The 21217-nt window shown below is 43.6% G+C and overlaps 1 protein-coding gene across 5 annotated transcripts in view; it reads right to left on the bottom strand.

Moving 5' to 3' along the window:
- fibcd1b (fibrinogen C domain containing 1b) overlaps positions 1-20577 on the bottom strand; it is an 81320-nt gene extending 60743 nt beyond the window's left edge. For 2 of the 5 annotated variants that reach the window (XR_003787711.3, XM_029168383.3), the window contains exon 1: positions 6569-7478. Coding sequence is in view for 2 of the 5 variants with exons in the window: in XM_029168383.3 (XP_029024216.1) it covers positions 6569-6640 (72 nt within the window). In the remaining 3 variants the exon portion in view is untranslated. Of the gene's footprint in view, positions 1-6568; positions 7479-20430 lie in introns of those variants that run through there. The other 3 variants (XM_055513373.1, XM_029168386.3, XM_029168384.3) reach the window with 2 other exon arrangements.
- Between the last annotated feature and the right edge of the window lie 640 nt (positions 20578-21217).

Raw genomic sequence — 21217 nt, 5'->3', positions numbered from 1 at the left:
CCATTTGGCTCAGAGCAGAGCCAATAATGTGGTTTTAGAGGAACCACCGAGTATGAGGGAGTTGAGAGCAATGCAGCTCAATCACAGGCACTTTTACGCCAAGATAAAAAAGGCCCAGTGTACTGTATGCTAGCAGAGGAGCAGATGTCACACACTAACATCACTATTTTAACAACCAGCTGTGATTCGCTGCCAGGCATTCTCCAGCAGTTTCAGTGTGATTGTGCATTTATTTCCTCCCACTGTCCTGTAATACTCCTCTGCACCAGATCTGATGGCCAGAGTAGATTGATCGCTTGATTAAACTTCTCCAATTATCATAAATTATTCACTGGATTCAGGCTAATTAATTCCCCCGTTATTTACAGTTCTGGTCTGCATCTCCTGCAAGGAAGAAGGAACCGCGCTCGCCTGTGCGGGAGCGCCGTCGTGTTCGCAGGCCGCCGCGTATGACTTTGTGCACGGATTGATTAACGATGAGATTAGGGAACAAAGCCATTATGTTGTGGGAAGTGTGCTCCCTTAAAAGCAGGCGCACATCTCCGTCTGATCGAGGCACTAGTGTCCCGTGACTGGAGCTCTTTTACTCTTAGATTGAAATCGCCAGGAGGAAATTGGACACTTCTCGGTGCAGATATGGAGATACAGGCCAATCTGTCAGTGGAATGGGCCTGGCTAGATGTCCATCAAGATGACTGAACTCTGTAACACATGTCTCTTTCATCCCTCACTCCACCACTCTGCCTCATTTCCACCCCGCTCTTCTCCCTCCATCTGTGCGCCTCTGATCCGCTTCTCACAGGTGATTTCCAATGCATTTTTAATGATGATTTAGCAGGGAAGTGGATGATAAATTGCAGTATGGTAATATTACATACTTCCAGGGTAGAACAGTGAGAGGAATGTGCACATTTATCTTTCTCTCCAAGTATTTTTTTTTTCTTGACTCTTTCATTATGACCAAACAGATGCACACAAACACGCGGGGTGGAATCCTGCAGATGGAAATCTAAAGCCTTCCCCTCTCGCGCCGCTCGCTCTCTGACTGCAGCTCGTCTGCTGTGAAACGCTGCCCATCAGGTAGACTTGCTGACACATCTGTCAATACATGCTGGGAGGTGGGAGTGAAGCCGTGCCCTTTCCCCGCCGTCCTAATGCTCCCTGCTCAACGCGCAGTGACCGCCTTCCACGCGCATTTCGAAGTAGCGAAGACAGGAAACCAACGGAGGCAAACCCCCGACTCAACACGAAGCAACATCAACACAATTGCAAAAGACTCACAAATCAATTAGGCGCAATTACATTTTATCACAGCTGTTGTTCCGGATGAGACTGAGCCCTTGGTGATGCTTTGGGGCTTCCATCATGAGCCTTGCCTCTAATCCAAGGGTTGACGGCGTTCCTCAGCAACGTGCAGTATACCTGATTACAAGCTTTTGTCAGAGGTACATGTGGGATTGCGAGCAGCTGGAACATATGTGCGTCATCCTGGTACGTACATGTGCGTGTGCGTCTGCCCCCAGCTAGCTTGCTGTCTGCTCAGCACTGATCTGGGACCTACTGTGATTCATACTTTCCAACCTCCAGCGTCCTTTCTACTCTACTCAGGGTTTCTGTTCTGTTGCTACGCTCTGGCTAATATATTTTTTTTATTCTTCTACATTTATCTACTTCCATTTTCATTCTTCTCCTCCTTCCTTGCGTCCTCGCCTCCTCAAGGCTCCATGGCCACCTTGCAGCACCAGGAATCTGATATTGAAATGCCCCGTCCCTTTGTGTCAGCAAGCGATAGAGCACAGGAAAGGTAGAAAATGAGAAAAAGACATTGAAGAGGCAGAGGGGGTCAGATAACAAAGGCAGATAGAGGGTGAGCAAGGCCAAAAGCACATGGGACAGCTGCCGTCATTTATAACCTTCAGGCCAGCAAAGCTGCAGCTTCTCCGGGCGGCTGCATGATCGTTAGACAAAATGGTTCCATCTGTCTGTGGCAGGAACCTAAACAAAATAATACGCTGCTCCATTAAGGAGCTAAATCACTTTTTATGTAAAAGCACTCTTCACTTACGTAACGACTTGACAGTAATGGCTCGTTACCTCTTTGATCCACCAACACAGGCTCCTCTCACACATTCATACGTTCATTCTAACAATAGGCCCACACTCCTGTGAGCCACTTAGGTTTTGATCCCACCAGTCAACAATTCTGAAAACAATGGATTTCAGCCACACTAAACGTGCTGCATACGATGCACAGATGTACAACAGCCTATAGTGTAATGATAAATAGGAGCCGACTAGAAGCGCATGTGTGTTTGGAGAACATGCCCACAGGTAGATGAAAAGCAGTGACAAATTAGGGCCCAGGGATTCAATCTAGCACATGCCAATATAAAAGCAGGGCGAAATCAATACTTTCTTCCTTGATAACTTAATAATCTCCCCCTACTTCCTCCCTTATACACTTGTTTACCAGGTACAAACGATTGATAAAATGAAAAGCACACAAAACCAACCCAGGCAAATATAACAAACAACCTATGAATGCTTCACACTGCAATACGCGTGTTTACACAGGCAGGTGAACGCCGCCATATGAACAGAAGACATAAAAATGTTAAAAAGCTCCAATTTGTGTCTATGCATAATATGAGAAATAGATGAAGAACTGTCGGGGCTTGACTTTTGCGGATGGGCGTTTCCTGGTTGCCGCCTAGAGCAGGGTAGGCGAGTCAGAATCTGAGGTTGTTACAGTTCCTTCTGCCGCTGTGGCAGGACCCCCCACAGGGAAATCACAGGCCCAGTGAACCAGGGAAGTCTCTGCTCTGCTCCAGTCCACACTCCCTCCTACAGTATACCTCCAGCCAGCTCAGCAGGTTCATTAGTTCGACAAGGGTACCCGCAAAACCATCATCCCACATCTCACACACACACACACACAGTACATCTCAGCCGCTCTGACTGCAAAGCCACTTCACTTAGTCAGTGTACAAACCAAAGCACAACACGCATACTTACATATATGCATATACCGGCAAATAAAAGCCAGTATATGCGGCTAATTAGACGCTGCAGCATGTCAGTGTTTAAGCTGGTGGCTGTTTATTTGATTTAATGTAACTGAATCCATGGATTCAGATAATGTTGTGTGTGTGTGTGTATGTGACCCTGAGTCTAACTAGTTATGTCTGATATTAAAACACTATCAGTTGCAAAACAGTAGCAGTTTGTCATTATTATCATCATCCTCATAAGTGGCTGGAAAGACAGCTGCTCTAAGTAATCAGACAATGTAATTAGATGTGACCGTTATGTAACCGTACGTATACAATGAATGTATTATCGTAATTAATGTAAGACATGGAGTAATTATTATTTTATACTTTTCACAAATTAAGTGGAATATAAAACAAAACATGCTGCCTCTCAGGTAACAGGGTAACACACCAGCCTCCTGTTGTTTTCCCAGGGATCCTGGGTCTTTTTGTTCCTGCTCTGGACCGCACGTCAGCCCTTGATGCCACCTCGCCAAGCGTATGAAAAAGAGTGGGCCTGCACCGGATTTCTCATTTCAAATGCACATAGGAGTCAGAGAAAACCCAGCTACAGCCAGCAAAGGCTCTCAGTCCTATAAGAGAGACAGTATAGAGGTTTAGGAGCAAGAGGTTTATGGCCTTGGGGTTGCTGGTTGTCAATACTGTAGGTCATGCCATATTGATATTAGTGTATTGTTTAAAGTATAATTATAATAATATTGTTGAACTGAAAGAAAAGGGACAATTTAAACCACAGTTTCAGAGCTCATTTAGTGCAAACATGAAGGATTGTTAAGTGTGCGCCTGATGTGATATGGCACAAGGTGTGAGCTATATGAAGAACAAATCTTGGCAGAGGTGTGTGTGTGTGTGTGTGTGTGTGTGTGTGTGTGTGTGTGTGTGTGTGTGTGTGTGTGTGTGTGTGTGTGTGTTCCATGGCTGTCATACAAATCTAATATAATTTCTGAGCTGGGCTGGTGCCCAGCTGATGGATATGGACCCACAGTGAGCCCGCTCTGTCAAGGCAAACCTCCCTCGTTCACAGCACCGGTGTGTAGGAAAAAACACCAACACCCCAAACACACTGATTTGTCTGTCTGTGTCTAACATGAGGCTCTAACGAGCTTTTTATTATATAAACTTTTGTTGCTGATGATGTGTTATTAAACGGATGCAAAGACAAGTTCATTAAAGTTGCTTCATGGTGGATTTGTGGAGACAGAAAGCAAAGAATGCATCTATTTGACTTAATATAAGTCTTCATAGCACAAAATCTCATCAATTGTTCTTCATGGTTCTTATTCAGCAAACACACCTACTTTAATAAAAAATGTTTAAAAGCCCTCCAGTTCAACTTTTCTTGATGATGATGAGCTGCATCCTTGACTAATTTCTTCTTTGTCATTCTAAATGCTCCACTATTGTAGCCAAACAGTACTTTATGTACCAGCAGACTTTCAAGTGTCTAATTTCCACATACACGGGTTAAGTGCATATCTGACCATGCACCACGAGCCTCGGCTGGCTGTTATCCAGCGAATTCAATTTCAAGGCTCATTTTAAGTTGCACTTGAATATCCATTTTACTTTAACTGGTCTCCATCTGTTACAAAAGGGCACAGGTGACAGCACACCTACAGCAGCAAATCAAACACGCACACTCGCCAGGCAAATACCAGGGTACGTTCTGTAATATCCAAACAAACAGAGACCACAAGAGATCCCCATTACCCGATCCCTCCCCACTGAGCCTGAAATGAGGCTTGGCATGGTGGGCTCATGTTACTGCTCAAGATTACAAAGAAAGACACACACAGAGGAAAGGGGAGTAATAAGAAGAGTAGAAAAGGAGACGCTTAGTTGCAGAGAGGAGGAGGAGGAGGAGGAGGAGGTGGAGGTGGAGGGGCATCTGCATTTCCCACAACCTCCCATCTCACCCAGCGTCCCCTGATGCTGTCTGGAGTGAGTCTTGGGGTTATGGGACACATTTCCCCCCTGTTCATCCTGCAGGCTCACCACTCAGCATGTTAGAGCTTCATTTAGTCATCCAGATTTATTTTCCCTTCAAGGATACAGACATGACAAAGCATCTGAATTAATCTCCATTATTCCCTTTGCACTCGCCTCTGTCTGCTCCGTTAAGTGATCCGAGGGAAAGATTCGAGTATCGCATGACACACAATCATCAAATTGAAACGGATGTCTCGCTACTCATGTGACCTTTACGCTGCTATAAATGAGCCGAAGCGGCTCGCGAGGCAGTGGGCAGCGACGCCGGCCGCGTCCTCGCGTCGGCCCCTTGTATAACTCCAGCTCAGACGCGCCGCACGCATGTAAATTCGCGTTGCATAAACGCGTCTTACAAAGAAGTGAGAGACGGGGCCCAGTGCCACGCGCGCGCCGGAGTCAGACGGAGACGCGGAATCAACAGGAGCACGGGAATGAGAGCCACGCATCATCTGACGCCCGTCAGGCTTTCGTAATTTACAAGAGATTTGCCACGAGCGAGTGTCGCGCTTAGAAAAGCTCTCTTAAATGGCTTTCGCTCATATCTTTAATATCTCTGAAATCGAACAAGTCGTTTGGAGGGAAGGCGTTTCTAGGAAGGCAGCGTCGCTCCTTCATTCCATCCACAGTCTGGCAGATTTCTATGCTCTGCTGCTCTCTCTCTCACTATTTGGACTCAGTATTAACATCAGTTAAGTGCCATCTATTAAAAAGTCACACAAATGCACTGATCCTAGTATCCACTACTTTTTTTAACATTAGCTGTTATAGGAGGTCACGTCATCACCTGTGCGTTGTTTTCTCGGTGATGTCGCTTATTTCCCTAATTAAATCCACGGTCGCGCGCGTTAGGGAGTGAGGAGCGTAATTCACTGTGTTTTCCCCCAGAGGCGCAGAGCTCTCACGGTGCCCCGATATCGGATTGCGTGTTCAGAGGGGGGGAGCCTTCTCCCTCATGGGCCGTCAATAACCCTCCACTGACCTTGTGAAAACACATTGACTGCTCCCCAAAGTGAGCTTTGCCTGGCTGAAATACAACGCACGTCCGCTCCTGTCTCAATTCATCCGAGCGGGAGACAGGACTAAAGAGCTGCGGAGTGTTAATGGCTGTTGGAGGGTGTCCGCAGGCCACGTTCACACACTATGAACTACAGGAATACGATTCCCAAACATCCAAGTACGGTTCAGGTTCAGATTGGAGGGGAAATATCCCGTAAAGGCGCAGCGTTAAATGCGCAAACACCTACAGCATCGGCCTATTCGCGCTCTTATTCGCCCGTTCTCCCGCAATTTCGGCGTCTTCCAGTCAAGTCATCGATCGGTGTCCTGAGTCTAATCAACACGTTACAATAAGCGCGACGTGAAACATGCGATGCGGGGTTGTGGAGCGAGGGGAGTCGGGAAAAGCTCGCCTGCAGCCGCTGTTCTCCCGTGCGGAGAATCGCCAAACTCGGCGTGGCAGCGCTGCGCCAAGCAGCTGCACCACTCCTCGTCCACGCACAACTCAGCGGCGCGCGGCGGGAACATACCTGGTTTTTGTGCCGAGTCCCATCTTCGAGTTCAGAAGAGCTGTTCATGATTCCCCATTGGTCATTTACCATCCTACAGAGAATCCGTGCACCAGATCCGCCTGTTTATTCCAGGCGAGAGAGAGTAAAGCTGCGCTTCTTAAGTCTTTACCTGTGATTTAGACTAATCCATGAGGGAAAAATGGGTTTTCAATGTAAAAAAAAACCCCAGAACGGAGCCACAACTGCTTGTGTGGCCACGCACCCGCACACCCCGCGCAAATTACGCACCAAAATGGGACTTAAATTCCTCCCGCGCGTCGCGGTTTTGGACCGTAATTCCAATTAAAAAAACGAACACGAGTATCAACGGGCTCCCGCGTTCGTAAACGGATTTACGCAACACAAGACTTAGGGGAAAAAAAGGAAAAGAAAAAGCGATGGACCAGGCGCAGTTCTTTTACTCCAAAGGAAGCGGCAGAATCTTCTCTGGCTCAGATCGCGAAGTGCACCGTGCCGTTCAAGTCCATCCGGCGTCCAGGACACTTTCAGACGCCAGAGCAGCCCAGCCTACTTGTGACTGCACAGGCAACGGCAGGCTGGGCCGATTCTTGTGCCTCTTTTTATGTCAGGCGAGAACACCCCGGTACCGGCACCGAGCCCAAGGGGACGGACAGAGCCTCCCTGCTTTGCGCCAGGCTGATCCGGCGGGGATTTTCACGGCGATGCCGTTGACAAGACGGGGAGATGCGCGTGCTCCGTGCCTCCCGCTGTCGCTCAACGCGTCCCCTCGGTGTGCGCGGCGCGCTCCGTCCGCGTGCCGCCCCGTCGTCGACTGCCGCGCCGTCCGCCGCGGTGCTGTTTCACTTGCGCCGCGCTCGTGCGACGCAGACGGGCGCGGGGCTGTCGCAAATGTGTGCGTAACGTGCAGTCTACGGACTGCGCGACGGGGTGATGTGACATAATCTTGCGACGGATCGCCGCTGAAAGCCACGCGCACGCGGAGAAAAAACAAAAACGTTTCTTTGATAATCCATTACTTGTGGAACATTACTAAGACCGGCATGAATCCATCAAAGCCGAGTACCTGACCAGGTTAACAATTATCTGTGAGCACTGATGACTGTGTGACATTACACAGCACTTCTAGTTTAAGTGACAGGCTTTAAGGCTACTTGTTTGGGATCAGAGGAACCTCTTCAAAAAAAAGATAAAAAGGAATATTCAAATAAAGCTACTGCCTCATTTATTGTCTGTTTCAAAAGCAGTGGCACAGGTTTATCCAAGGTGGACCCTGTAATCACTGCACAGTGACTAAAGAATAAGGATAATGGAGGGGAGCAAACTTTGACTGCACCGAAGCCAAGCACAATAGTCCATGTTACTGTAGAAATAACAGAAAAATGCACCAGGACAATTTGTTTCTTGCAGACTTGCTGTGGGTATATATAAACTAGTAGGTTATTAAATCAACTCCCACCTGGTTGAGATGATTAGAGGTCTAATCAACGGCGCAGGGACAAAAGCAGGAGCGCAATTACTCATCCGAGTTTAACGCAGACTCACGAGGAGGGATGAGGGTGGTGAAAAGGGGGTAATGCAAAAAAACAGGGTCACTGCTGCACAATGTGCATCGTCAGCCGGTCTGACATCCACCAGTGGAGTGAGGGTTAGGTGTTAAGGTGGAGTAGTTTATCATGGATGACAGCCTACAGTATGTAGAGGAGGAACACAAGCGTCAGGTATTAGTAGATTTGAACTTTAGCATCTTCTTATTAAACAACTATTACATCAACAAATGGCTTCTTTTGCAAATTTCCTTTTCAATTAGTTTGACCTTGTTTGGTTTATGAGGGATTTTTTTATATCTGCAAAATTATAAACCAGCACACATGTCTGACCCTCTTTGTGAGAACGAATCAAACCACTCTCCATGAGTGGATCGCACATTTAAAAACAGACATGTTGTGTTTCTTGCGCAAACAAAAAGGCACTTTACACCAAATTGACTTACGACCTGAGGTCGTGGTTCTGTTTTGATAAAGGAAGCACAGTCTGCAGAAATGGCAGATCTGTCAACAAGCTGCAGGGCCATTTGTGTTCAGCGTTTTCCTTCTGGGCTTTAGATAAAACATTGTAAGAATACAGCAATTTCCTCCACGATGAATGAGCCGTGAACTCAATATCATGGGAGAATGACTAAGGCTTGACTACTAAATATTCAGTGTCGCAAAGTGTTGCTGGTCGAATCTTGGTCACACTAGCTGGTGGCCATGTCTTTGTACTCTATGTGTATCTGTGCTCAGTTCTGGCCTCATCTTTGTAATTGAAACCCGATCAGGCAGCGACACAGAGAAAAGGGAGAAGTCTCCAAGGAAGCGATCCTCTCCCCAACAATACGAGCCTTGATTGGCTTTGCTACTGTAGCTTCGACTCCTTGCATCCAAACAAGCATGTGTGTATTCGCTGTCAATGCTTCACTCCAGCTATCCACCGAATTCAATCGTTGCCATGTGAAAATTTTCTACCCCCCTCCCCTTGGCTGTGTTTTTTTGAATTTTCACGCATGACGTGGCAGCAGGACAAATGCAGAGAACTGTGAAGAACCAACAGAGTGAACTGCCCTTCCCAAAATGCCAAGCCTATAATTTGCAAAACGGCAGTTACCAAAAATAATAATAACAAAAAAAAGAAAAAGAAGCTAGAAACAGGAAAAAACTTCTGTTTACTGCGAGGTCGTACAGAATGAAATTTAACTGAGTATAGAACAATAGCGTGTCTACAGCATTAGGGAGAAGAACATTTACACAAAATGGTGTACGTCTAAACACACACACACACACAGTAAAACATAATCAAAGCGTCGGTCCCCATACTCTCATCAAAAGAATTCACTGAAAAATCAATAGGGGACACAAACAGAGGCTGTGCAGGTTGAGGTTGAAGCCTCTGCTGTTATTAATGTACAATGGTGGTTTGAAGAATCTCCAGACGGGGGGCAAAGCGCTCGCACCTCTGAAGTGCAAAGTCAAAGGCAGCGTTGCATCTCTCGCCGGCTGCCCCGATAGTGCCCCAACTTAGCCCGGGGTTACCCATCGGTGTGGGACATGATTGAGGTTACTGATACATCAGAATCCTCGCAGAGCTTTTCACTCTGCACCCCCCCTTCTCCGGTTAGAATATCAACCCCGTGGGGCGAAGCGATTCCATCAAGCGCTCCGCACTCGCACACTCGCGGAGCGCACGCGTTCCCGTGCGCCGAGGCCGCGGCGAGTCCGGTCGCAGATAGAGGTGACATTTACTAATGGGGGTAATTAGACTTAAATCTGGGAGATGGAATTACCCGAGTGGCAGCGCTGACGATCACAAAAGTGATTGTAATGATTACGAGCTTGAAAATATGTTGGGTGTTTCGAGGGTTTATTGCCGGCATACTGTCTTCTTTACCGTCTTCGTTACCGTTTCCAAGCGATTAACTACCATTGTGATTATTACCCCTCGTGTGCGACCGCTTGCAATATTTATAGGGCGGGCGATATTCCGAGCTCCGCCGTGGTCATCTCCTTCACGCCTTGCTCTCCTCTGTGAGTCAGGTGTTCCTTTGTTCCCCTCGCAACTTCGATCCGCGTGTTCCAATCCGGTGGCTGATGTTGCATGAGTCATGTACTCGGCCTCCATCTCTGTCTCGTTAAAGCTCTGTTTGCTTATTGGCTCACTGTCAGGATGTCTCAGTGAGCCAACGAACTGTGTTTGGTGAATGGTTTGTAATTATCCGCAGGCCTCCCTTGGGCAATGCTGCTGGGCACCTTTGCAAGCGTACACTGCTCCACCCACTAGCGAACATTTTTTTTTAGGGTGAATAACACTAGCAAAACAGAAATCATTAACATGTAGGTTTGTAGAACATGTCTGCTGTTATTTTGTCCTGCAGTCTTTTATTCCACTGTAATAAACACCCATCCTTCGTACCCACTTCACGCCTTTCCACTTGCTTCCTTCCGTGTATACACAGCTCCACTGGACAAGCATAAGACCAAAAACACACAAGTACGTGATCCTGCTGGCCTCTCAAACAACATAAGGACCTTAATGCTGTATTTCATGTAGGTCTGGACCCCTACAGTGGTTTAACTCCAATCTCCCTGGGGGATTGTGAGTTAAGTAGCAAGGAGCTAATCCAAAAATACTTGTTCTTGCAATGTCTTGTAATTCCATTAAGGCTCCTTACCCCCCACTGGAACACCTCTGTACCCATGTTGTAGCCTTGTTAGGTTACAACACAGGGACAGGGGTGACCTGATTTACATTCAGTTTCCCTGCAACCCCAATCCACACAGCAAGTTCATCTATTGCCATCTATGGAAACAATAAGAAATCTTGACTAGAGGGGAAAGTCTCACACTTTCCATTTGAATTGGACTTGCTGTAGGCATCAATCTATAATATGAACACAACAGACTAATGTATTCCAAGCAAATTGAAGCATTTGTAATCCACATAATCAGTTGTCAGTGTGCTGTTCCAGTCCAACTATACAATCAAATATGATGCACTCTTTACATTTGTTGCTTTGTGCTTTTGATTATAACCCTTGCTTTGTTTATATAGCCAGAGGTGCAAATCAGAACGTGTATTTGTTCTCCACCACATGCCAGCAGTAGCTATGACAGTCCTGTCAGCGGATTCTTGACTCGTGTGCCTGTATCCTGCATACTTTACTGTACACATCACTGCAGTAAAAAGCTGCTGTGATGATTAATGTTATAATAGTTTGCTTTTTGCTGTCTCACAATCAGCCTCTAAATTATGCAGACGAATCTAGTGTGTACATACAGTAATTGGCATCAGCAGCATATAATCTCCATCTGAATCTTTTTTAACGATTGCATTATTATCTCAGAGTTCTGAACATCAGTTGGAGCGTGTGAGATAGACCCCCCCCCCCCAGTGGTGCTATGCAGCATCACGTGTGAAAACACAAAAGGCTGAATGAAATTGTTCACCTAGCCAGTTTCAGTGCACTTTCAGGTGAAACCAAAGCGATAGAGAAGAATGAAAATTACATATAATAAACCATAATGTCACATTCTTGTGGCTTGAAATATTGTGGCTATTGGAGAGAAGGGCAGATCGGCTAGGGCAGATGTCAATCCACGGAATCCATTCCAGGCTAGAGAGGACGGTAAAAAGGGAACCTTAATGGAAGAGGGAAGTGTAGGTTGAGTGGCCGTGGATGAAAGAGAATGCAACTCTTTCATCTTGGGCTCTAGAAAAAAAAGAATCAATCACTGTACAAATACTGTAAATTGCTGAGTTGGAGCAAGTCAAAAGGTAAAATAACGTGCTCTCCACAACACATTAACTCGCCTTTATATCGTTCCCATCTTGCAATAGTAGACAACGAAGAATAGACACCTATAAATGCAACCATTGCATTGTTTGCCAAGTTCGGATAAGCTAACTTGTAATCAACAAACATGGGAGGGGGGTTGCATAAAACCTTTTGTGGTTCCAGAGAAGTTGAGTAAAGATTAATAAGCTGCCTCGAGTCATGTTACCAGGCAGCCTTGGCTGGGAAGGAAAAATTCAAGTGTTGGGGAAGAAAATACTAATTCTAGCATGTGAAGTTTCAGGGAAGTGAGCCTACTAGACTCTTCCCCGAGCACGCCGCCAGTAAAAAAGAAAAAAAAGAAAAATGTTTGACTCAACTGTCGCCAATCAAGTTGCATTGTGGGCAATGTACTGTAGAAAAAAAGGAAGTAATAATTTCAACATCAGAAGACGGTTTTAAAGTGTGAAGATAAAGAAGGGCAGCCAATAACTGTGGGACAACAATACAATACAATATATAGAAAGCAAGATAAATCACTTTACTCCCAAACTCAATAATTCAAATTGACAATAAAGTTCAATATTCATCTTAGTAACATTTAATTTTCACACACACCATGAAACTACACGATGTGAATGTGTTCGTCTTTCTTAATATGCCAGAACAACTCTGAACTGTCAAAAGATACACTGTGGTGTCTGGTACCCAGACATCAGCAGCATAACCTTTAAATCGCGTAAGCTCCTGGTGAACTGTAATTGTAAGCGGTGGAACACTGAAGGATCCGACACGTTTTACCAGCACATTCTATAAATGCACGGTGATGTGTTCCTCTAACCCTTCCTAAGCAAATGGTCACTACGGCCTCCTGCTGAAAGGGGTCACTGCCACCCTGGAAACCATTGCAGTGATGCAGCAATGTTTAGGTAGTACACAATGTGTCCTGGTGCAATCGCTTCCTCAGATAACCCACATTTCAGTTAACATAAAAGAAAATGTAATTTCAATGAGACCATGTCAGGCAAAGTCTCCATTGCTTCACAGTTGAACTGTGATGTCCACATTGTGGATGATGAGAGTTACAGTATTTCAGTCCCAGCCCAGAGATTTGACCAGCTGGACCACTGCCCACTGGTGCTTCAGTAGGCTTTAGATTAATGACCCTCTAATAATGTGGCTTCTGTGTACACATGCGGCTCAAAAGGAACCACTTGATAAAACCAATTCTCATGATATGTTAACATAAAAAAAACTAAATGCGATTATGGCTTGGTTTTATTCATTATGTATCTATCCCTGACAATAAATTTAGTTTTTTAAGGAATGAACATGCGAAGAGACAGTGAAGACAGAGGAATTCAAGGCTGGCTGCATGCCAGCTCTTGGCAGCCCTCCAATTAACGCCTTAGTTTGGGTTAATGTCTTGTCGTGCCCCTCTGATACCCTGCAATTGAGGATTCTCGTTGCAATGACTAAACCAATAAGCACAACACGCCGTTGTTCAAAATAGAGAACATTCCTCTTCCTGGAGCCGATATCATCTTATGCTTTGTGGATGTAATAAAATTAATTTAGCACATCTCTTTTAAATTGTACTCCTCTACACTTCATCATGGTTGAAAATAAGCACATGTCATTATTAGAAGAGGTGTAAAGGGGTTGGGTTGCGACAATCGCATCATGTCCACCACCTCCTACTTTAAGGCATTTAAAATGTCAGACATATATATCCGTGAGTGAAACTGCTGCTATTACCAGACATGTTAATAAAGGTGAATTAACCATGACAGGCTTTAATATCAAGTTTAACTTTATCAATCTCAAACCATTCTGGTGGAGTCATTGGCTTTGATAGAGAGGAGTTTAAAATGGAGAAATCTGTCACTCAACTCGTTACCAACTTTTATTTATTATCCATTATCACAAAATAAAGTGCTCCCCAAAAGAGTAATGACTCGCAGACAATTATGGAGCGGTAATTGATGGGAGAAAAACTTCTTTTGAATAAACAATGAGAACATACTGTACCACTCGCAAACACGGTACACGGCATTCTAAGAGACGAGGGCAACAAGCAACGCTCCTCCAGTTGGTCGGTTATTTTTGTGTTTAATAAAAGGACGTTCATCTTGAGACCAAAATGTCAGAGAGAGAATGTAACAGAATGGAAGTCATGATAGCAGAAATGCAACGATGGTACCGATATCACTACAAGTCTCAATACCACTTCTGATATCGCATATAAAAATAAATAGAAAAGCAGACGACAAGGCAAAACGAAGTGCAAAGCGTCACAGAATGGACCTGAGGGAAGGCACAGCTGCAGCTCACAGGCACCTTCAGTAGGAAGCAGGCACAACTGGCCCAGACTCACCGTTTCCGTCGGCACTAAAGGAAAAGCTGACCAAAGAAAAACCTGACAGCTGTCCCTGCGCAGTGGCAGTATATGTGGTGAGAAAGCTATTCCATCTGACCTGTCAAACTGCTGTCTTTTAGGTAACAAATAGGAATCGCAAGCAATATAATACAAACAATGCCCAACAATATTGCTTTGTTAGCATCAACAAGATAAACATGACCTCTGTGAACTCAATGTGTGGTAGATTGTCAACATTATGACATCATCATATAAAATTCCTAATTGAAAGTTTGAAGGTAAAAATAAAAACACAATCTAACTGTAATATATAATACTATAAGTCACCACATTTCGAACCAAAGCATTAATTCTTTTATGTCTTTATAGGTTGTTGGTAGTAGCATGTGCTGCTAGGTTGCTACAGTAGCTATACTGACATAAGTAGTGGGTCATTAAGCCTCCAGGACAAGCTACATTATATCACACAGACAGCCGGCTTTCAGCAGGTGTTAAACATGATGTTTGCAAGTCCTACAGTGCACTTCTCCTTCCGTCTCCCAGCTTCTTTGTCTTTGCCAAACTGAGCTGTGCACGGTTCACATCTCATCAAGCTGTGCACCGAGTCCCTGAACCCCGACTCCCGCTCGCTTCTGACACCACTGCAGAGTCATCGGAGGCATTCTGACGCGATGGCTCCCGTTTGCGTCTGAAGTTTGCAGGGTGTAGTGTGAAAATGAAAGGAGACAGGACGGGTCCCTGTGGGGCTGCAGCGCTGGTTGGCAGCTATTCAGGCGCACATTCCCACACCTGCATCAACCAGGACCCATGTGTTTTTACTGCATTATGGGTTCAAACTGCTGTGTTGAACAATTCATTAGATGTGATAGCGAGTATTACAAATACCACAAAATGTTTATCTAACATTGTCTATTCATAGTCATAAGGAAATATGGATGCATTGATGTAAATTAAATTACAGTGACAACAGGTGCTGTACGTTATATTAAATGGTTTTTCATAGAATACAGAGGTTCACCTCAGTTCCTTGCTTGTAGATAAGTGAAAACACATTATAACCGGCTGATCAGATCTAACTGAAAAATTACATGAGAACCCGGGGAAGAAGAAAAACTCCTTTCTAAATATAGAGAATGCTAACAGAAGATAAAAGATGCATTTCAGGTACCAAAAGCTAATGGGGGGGCTCACATAAACTGTCACTTGGAGCATACAATTTATCACAGGTAACATTACAAACAGCTCTGTCTCCTTGTTAAATGATTTTTCTTTTTCCAGAGGGACAGAATGAGAACACAATGTCTCGCCTCATCTACATTTTGCTTGCTAAGCTGCAAATGCTGTGATTTTCTTTTCTTGTGACAGTAAATGAGAACATAATGGGATCTCTCCAGTCACAGACATAAGCCCGAGAAGATCGGATGACAGTTGTACTCGACAAGAAGACACAATATCCATCACGCACACACACACACTGACTAAAAGACGTGCACAGCCCGTGCTTTGCTAGTTGTACAGATCCTGACACCTCCAGTTCCTGCAGTAATTCATATCTGAATATATTAGCCTTAGGGGAGAACTATACACACTGTCTGAAAACAGAATTACAAATTTAAGGCACCAGTCGATGCAAATCTATAGGTTAAAATGAATGCAAGCAATAACTAACTTTTAATCATGCTTTTGATCAAAACAAGCTGTGGACACCTTAGTTAATAGCATAAACATTTTCATAAACAGCCACGTCTCAACAATGAAGAGACAGAAACTTTAAACCCCGGCAATGTGCGTTATGCTACTCGAGGCAAACTACTAAGTGTCTGACTCTAGCCTTTTACTTTGCATGCACTTCATTTCACAGTGAGAGTGAAGGCATGCGGGAGCTGATGGGCTACAGCTGACAAGGCTGTTGCACAGCCAAATTGCTATAATGCACTCACAACTGACAAATCGGGGATGTGAAATTAAAGCAGGTAAAAAAAAAAAAAAGACTTCCAGGAAACAAATGTGCTTAAGCAACATGAGGTAGCTGAACCTACAGAGAAGATGGAGGTAATGAAACAACTATTATCCAATATCTGTGCACTCGCTCACTTAAAAGTTCAAGTTTCAAAACGACAGAATAAGACAGCATTCCTATTCAAATATATATATATATATATATATATATATATATATATATATATATATATATATATATATATATATATATATATATATATATATATATATATATATATATATTTTTTTTTTTTTTTTTTTAAATAGCCTGGATACTGTAGAAAACAGTGACAGTCCATCCGCTGTTACTGTTGAGGTTTTTTTACATGTAAAGCAGAAGCTCAAGTGGCGATCAGTGAAAGCACAGGGCACAATTAAACAAGCGTTATGTAACCTGAAGCCAGGCCTTTTACCCAGCTGCTTCTTTCAAAAGAGAAAATGACATCTTATTAAAAAAAATTAAAGGACAAGATGGTGGTAAAACATAATGAGATTGAAAACACTGCTCCAGGGATTCGCAAATGTTGAAGCGATGTTCTGCCTAATGTAATGATTTCCGATTGGTGCGTCAGTGGCCCATAAATTAAGTGGTTGCCAAAGTAGTTTAAAGTCAACCAGTCTTAAAGCACAAAGCGTTTTTAATGTGATCATTAGTTTAGCTGCAGTAGTCGATGCATATGGTCAGAACAGCACCGTTTTTTCCTTAAGCTAACCCTCTTTTCTAAAAGCCTTACAGTACATCAAAGCAGATTAACAGGCAGTAAGTAACTATCTACATGCTCTTCTACTGTTCAGGACAGTTCTGAGGCACTGGCATTTTACTGGATTTGTTAATATAACTTATAAAGTTGTAACTTTTTATGCACTATTAGAAAGTTCTGACGCCATATTATGCTGCAGATTCCAAATGTAAAGTGTTATTATTGATTATCCAGCTGATTGTACATAAGATTGTTTAAACTGCGCCAAGTAACAGATCAGTGACTGTCACTTTTCATCACTATATTTATCACATGGCCAAAATAATCTGGAAAAGACAATTTGTTTTGTGAACTGAACATATGTACTTAATACAGCAACATGAGTAAGAAATTAATATATAGGCAAGTATTGCACATAAAAAGGAGTAGCAGAAGTCACAGTTTTAATTATGATTTACGTAGTCATTCCGATGCATTATGAGATCATATTTAGCATTTTTTTAATAATAAACATAGCTAAAACGTAAATGTGTTATTTGTTAGAACTCAATTTGGTTGGCTCCAAATTGGATCAAACAGTGGGGAATTTGAAAGGAAACCCTACAGAAACACAAGAGCTCTTACCTGAATACAGATTTGATTATGGTTTCATTGTACAGACGTCTGATGTGGGAGGGTTACTTTGTAAGCAAGCTATCTACGGATTTAATTATACCGAGGCACGTTTGAAGAAAACTTATCAAACATGTTAGGAATGTGAGTGAATGTAACAATAAACGCCCACCAAACAGCTATTTTTTGCACAGCCATCATCAAGGCCTGCATTGCATTATCAAATCAAACAGGCAAGAAAACAATCCAGCGCCCAAGCAAGCAGTCCAGTAAATAAAATAGTCTGACGCATGCAACGAGCTGCCTTGGGACGATGAAAATCAATTAAGTCGGGGGTCCGTTGGGTGTTTGGGGGGGACGTGTGCTGTTCCTTCCTGATAAGAACATTTCTGTGCTTGATTTGGTTATGCCAAGAGAAGATTATCGCCTGGCAGGAGCAGCAGTAGGCCTTACTCATTAAGTGATGGGTTATTGCCAGTCCTCAACGCAAGAGCCAAGGTTTTAGTACATTGTAATAGGGGCTGGGTAAACACTCAAACACACTGGGAATCTTGGCCGGCTTAAATTTTTTGCAAAACTAAATTGTCTGATTTATCAGGGATTCGTTATTAACCTTGATCCTGTTATGATGACACTTTGAATGTGAATTGAATGTGCAGCACTGACATGAAGTTATGGATTTTATATAAATAAAATACAAGAGGCATCTGTTTATCCCTTAAAAGAATGAGACTTGTCATTAGATGGATTCCCTGCTGCCATTAGTTATTGTTTCCTTTAAAATGATTTGTGGGATTTGGGGATTTGTTTTTTCTTGCTTGTTTTAAAAAGGTTAATGTATAGATGAGCCACATTTGCAAAAGCGCTACCAGATCATGAGGCAAGGTAATAATTGGTCTCACGTGACAAAAACTAAAGATTCCATGCAAACTTATTTTGGCTCTAGAGTGCTGCAAAAAATGACTTTGATACAAACACAAACTTCCAGGAAAGTTATAAAACTGAAGCTTGTCTCTAAACTTCTGCGTAATTGAGTTACTGGAAAAAAAAACAAAAAAAAAAACAAAAACACAGCAACTTGTGGCCTTCAAAGGGGGAATATTTACCATTAACCCCATAGGTATGGCATTTTCCTGCTCTGCCCTTGAACACGTTTGTTGGAAAGGTTTCAGTAACGACACAAGTGCACCACCCCAGGTCCCTGGAATGAAAAGGCCTGTCATGTGTAATTGGTGTGTGCGGCATTGTGCCGAACCACTGGGGCCCAGAGTAAATATAACCTGACAGTGTGAAAAAAGGGAGCGAAAAAGCTCTTTTGATTCCTTATTCATCCCTATCCTGTCACTGATAAGGCTGGTGGGGTTTGGACGACGGAACGGTGATTTTCCCTGAGGAGAGTGAGAAGCTACACTACATTGTCACAATACATGACTTGGAGAAGGAGAGACGTTTTTGCACGGGGTGAAATCGAAGAATGCTAAACATGAGACTATAAAAGCATTTTCTGTTAGAAACAGAGGTCAAGGTGGAGAGAATGACCTCCTTTACTGCTGCTGCTACTACTAAACTGCTTTACATACAGTACAGTACTTGATATACATAAGCAATCCTGCAATATTTGTTCTTTTCTATCGTCTGCATAAAATATACTCTCAATCTCAAAAGTCGACATTCTTTTTGCCCCCAACACGCCAATCCATTTAATTCTATTGAACGCATCGAAGTATTTAATGTGCAAACACCTTTCTATAAATAAAAGTGGGAATAAGTGAGCGTGCATGTGTGCCAAAGGGGGGAAACAAACAAAAAAAAGATAGAAGGAGAGGGAAAAGAGAGACATGCAGAGACTCGGCTGTTCATTCAAGCATAATTCCATTACAGTTGGTGTCTGCTGTGAAGAGGAGCCATTAGGTGTAATCAGGGTGTATGGATGAGGATGACGACCGAGACGATGAATGAAGGGGAAGATATATAGATGATGCTCTGTGATTGAGCCACAGTCTATGACCCGTAACCCCCCAGTGGGGAAGGACTATATTGGGAATGAAATGACACCTTTCACTGAAAGTAATAATGATGATACTAGCTCACTGGTTGCTTTTCTCTCCCTCACCGCCTTTCTTCATTTTGCCCATCCTCTTTCTTCCAACCGCGTCTCACTACTTTGTTGTTTCCCCCTTCCGAAACTCCAGCCCCATCCTTTGAGGTGCATTTTTTTTTACAAACTAACTACTCAGTATTCTAGTGTATGGGAAATTAGCTTGAGTAGAAAAGCACACATTACCAATGTTTCCCCCGATCTCAACGTACCTTCAAAGACCCAGAGCTAAAACTAAATATAGTGTAAGTCACATTTTTTTTTTGTGCAAGAAGTGAACCTGAACCTTTACATACAATAGAGGGCAGCTCAGGCCAGAAAGCATACGCATGATTAAAATTACACCGCATTCTCCCCAGGCTCAGGATTCAAACGGCCACATTCACCAATCACCACAGAACCTTAGTGGAAAGCAATCATACTTTTTATGCTATGCGCCACATGGCATGATGGTTGGGGTTGGTGCTATTTTTGTTTTCTGTTCCTTTAAACATCTCCTTACCTGTTCCTATATTATAATGCATAGATAGAAACAATGCTTGGATTTGCTATATGCGCATGCGCAGTAGTAGTAGCAGCAGCTAAACTCAATAGGCAAATTGTAGACTAGTCACTAGAGAACGTAACAACGCTAAATCACTGCAGCGGCGCCTACACACGGAACATTACATCCTGTTCCTTCCCACGTCCGACTAAAAAAAGATATAGTTTAACTAGAATGACACTCAGTGCTAAACACGTAATTTGAAGAAGTTAGCTCACCGGAGTAAAACGCTTAATGAAGGGTAAAGGTTTCCTCTCCCGTCCGTCATCTCACCAGCTCTGCTCCGCTGGAATGTTGGAATGAAACAAGCTTCTTTTTACTTTTCCTAACGTTTATCTTTTCTGTTTTCCAGCTGTGGAGGAGACTGAACCCGGCGCCAGTAGCACTAACTAGCTAACAGGGGCCTCGATGAGGCGTTTAAGTGTCCTCTGTAATTTAGGGCGACGGAAAGTTGTGAAAATGCTATTTATAATAATTGTTACTGTAACGAAGAAGTACTGTAAATAAAATGACTGTGATGAATCTGATGATGTGTGTAGTGGTGTGTAGACTTACTTGTGTGTGGTGGTGATGTGTACAGTTATCTGTGTAGTGGTTGTGTGTGGATTTACCTTTGTGTGGTGATGGTGTGTGTAGTTATTTGTGAAGCGGTGCTGTGTACAGTGATTTGTGCAGTGGTGGTGTGTGTAGTTATTTGTGTAGCGGTGGTGTGTAGAGATATCTGTGTGTGGTGATGGTGTGTGTAGTTATTTGTGCAGTGGTGGTGTGTGTAGTTATTTGTGTAATGGTGGTGTGTGTAGTTATTTGTGTAGCGGTCGTGTGTGTAGTTATTTGTGTAGTGGTGGTGTGTGTAGTTATTTGTGCAGTGGTGGTGTGTGTAGTTATTTGTGTAATGGTGGTGTGTGTAGTTATTTGTGTAGCGGTCGTGTGTGTAGTTATTTGTGTAGTGGTGGTGTGTGTAGTTATTTTTTGCAGCGGTCGTGTGTGTAGTTATTTGTGAAGCGG

Source organism: Betta splendens, chromosome 12 (assembly GCF_900634795.4).
Source record: "Betta splendens chromosome 12, fBetSpl5.4, whole genome shotgun sequence".
Classification (NCBI taxonomy): Eukaryota; Metazoa; Chordata; class Actinopteri; order Anabantiformes; family Osphronemidae; genus Betta; species Betta splendens.
Note: the sequence above shows the minus strand (reverse complement) of the source record. Positions and strands in the feature narration are given on the sequence as shown.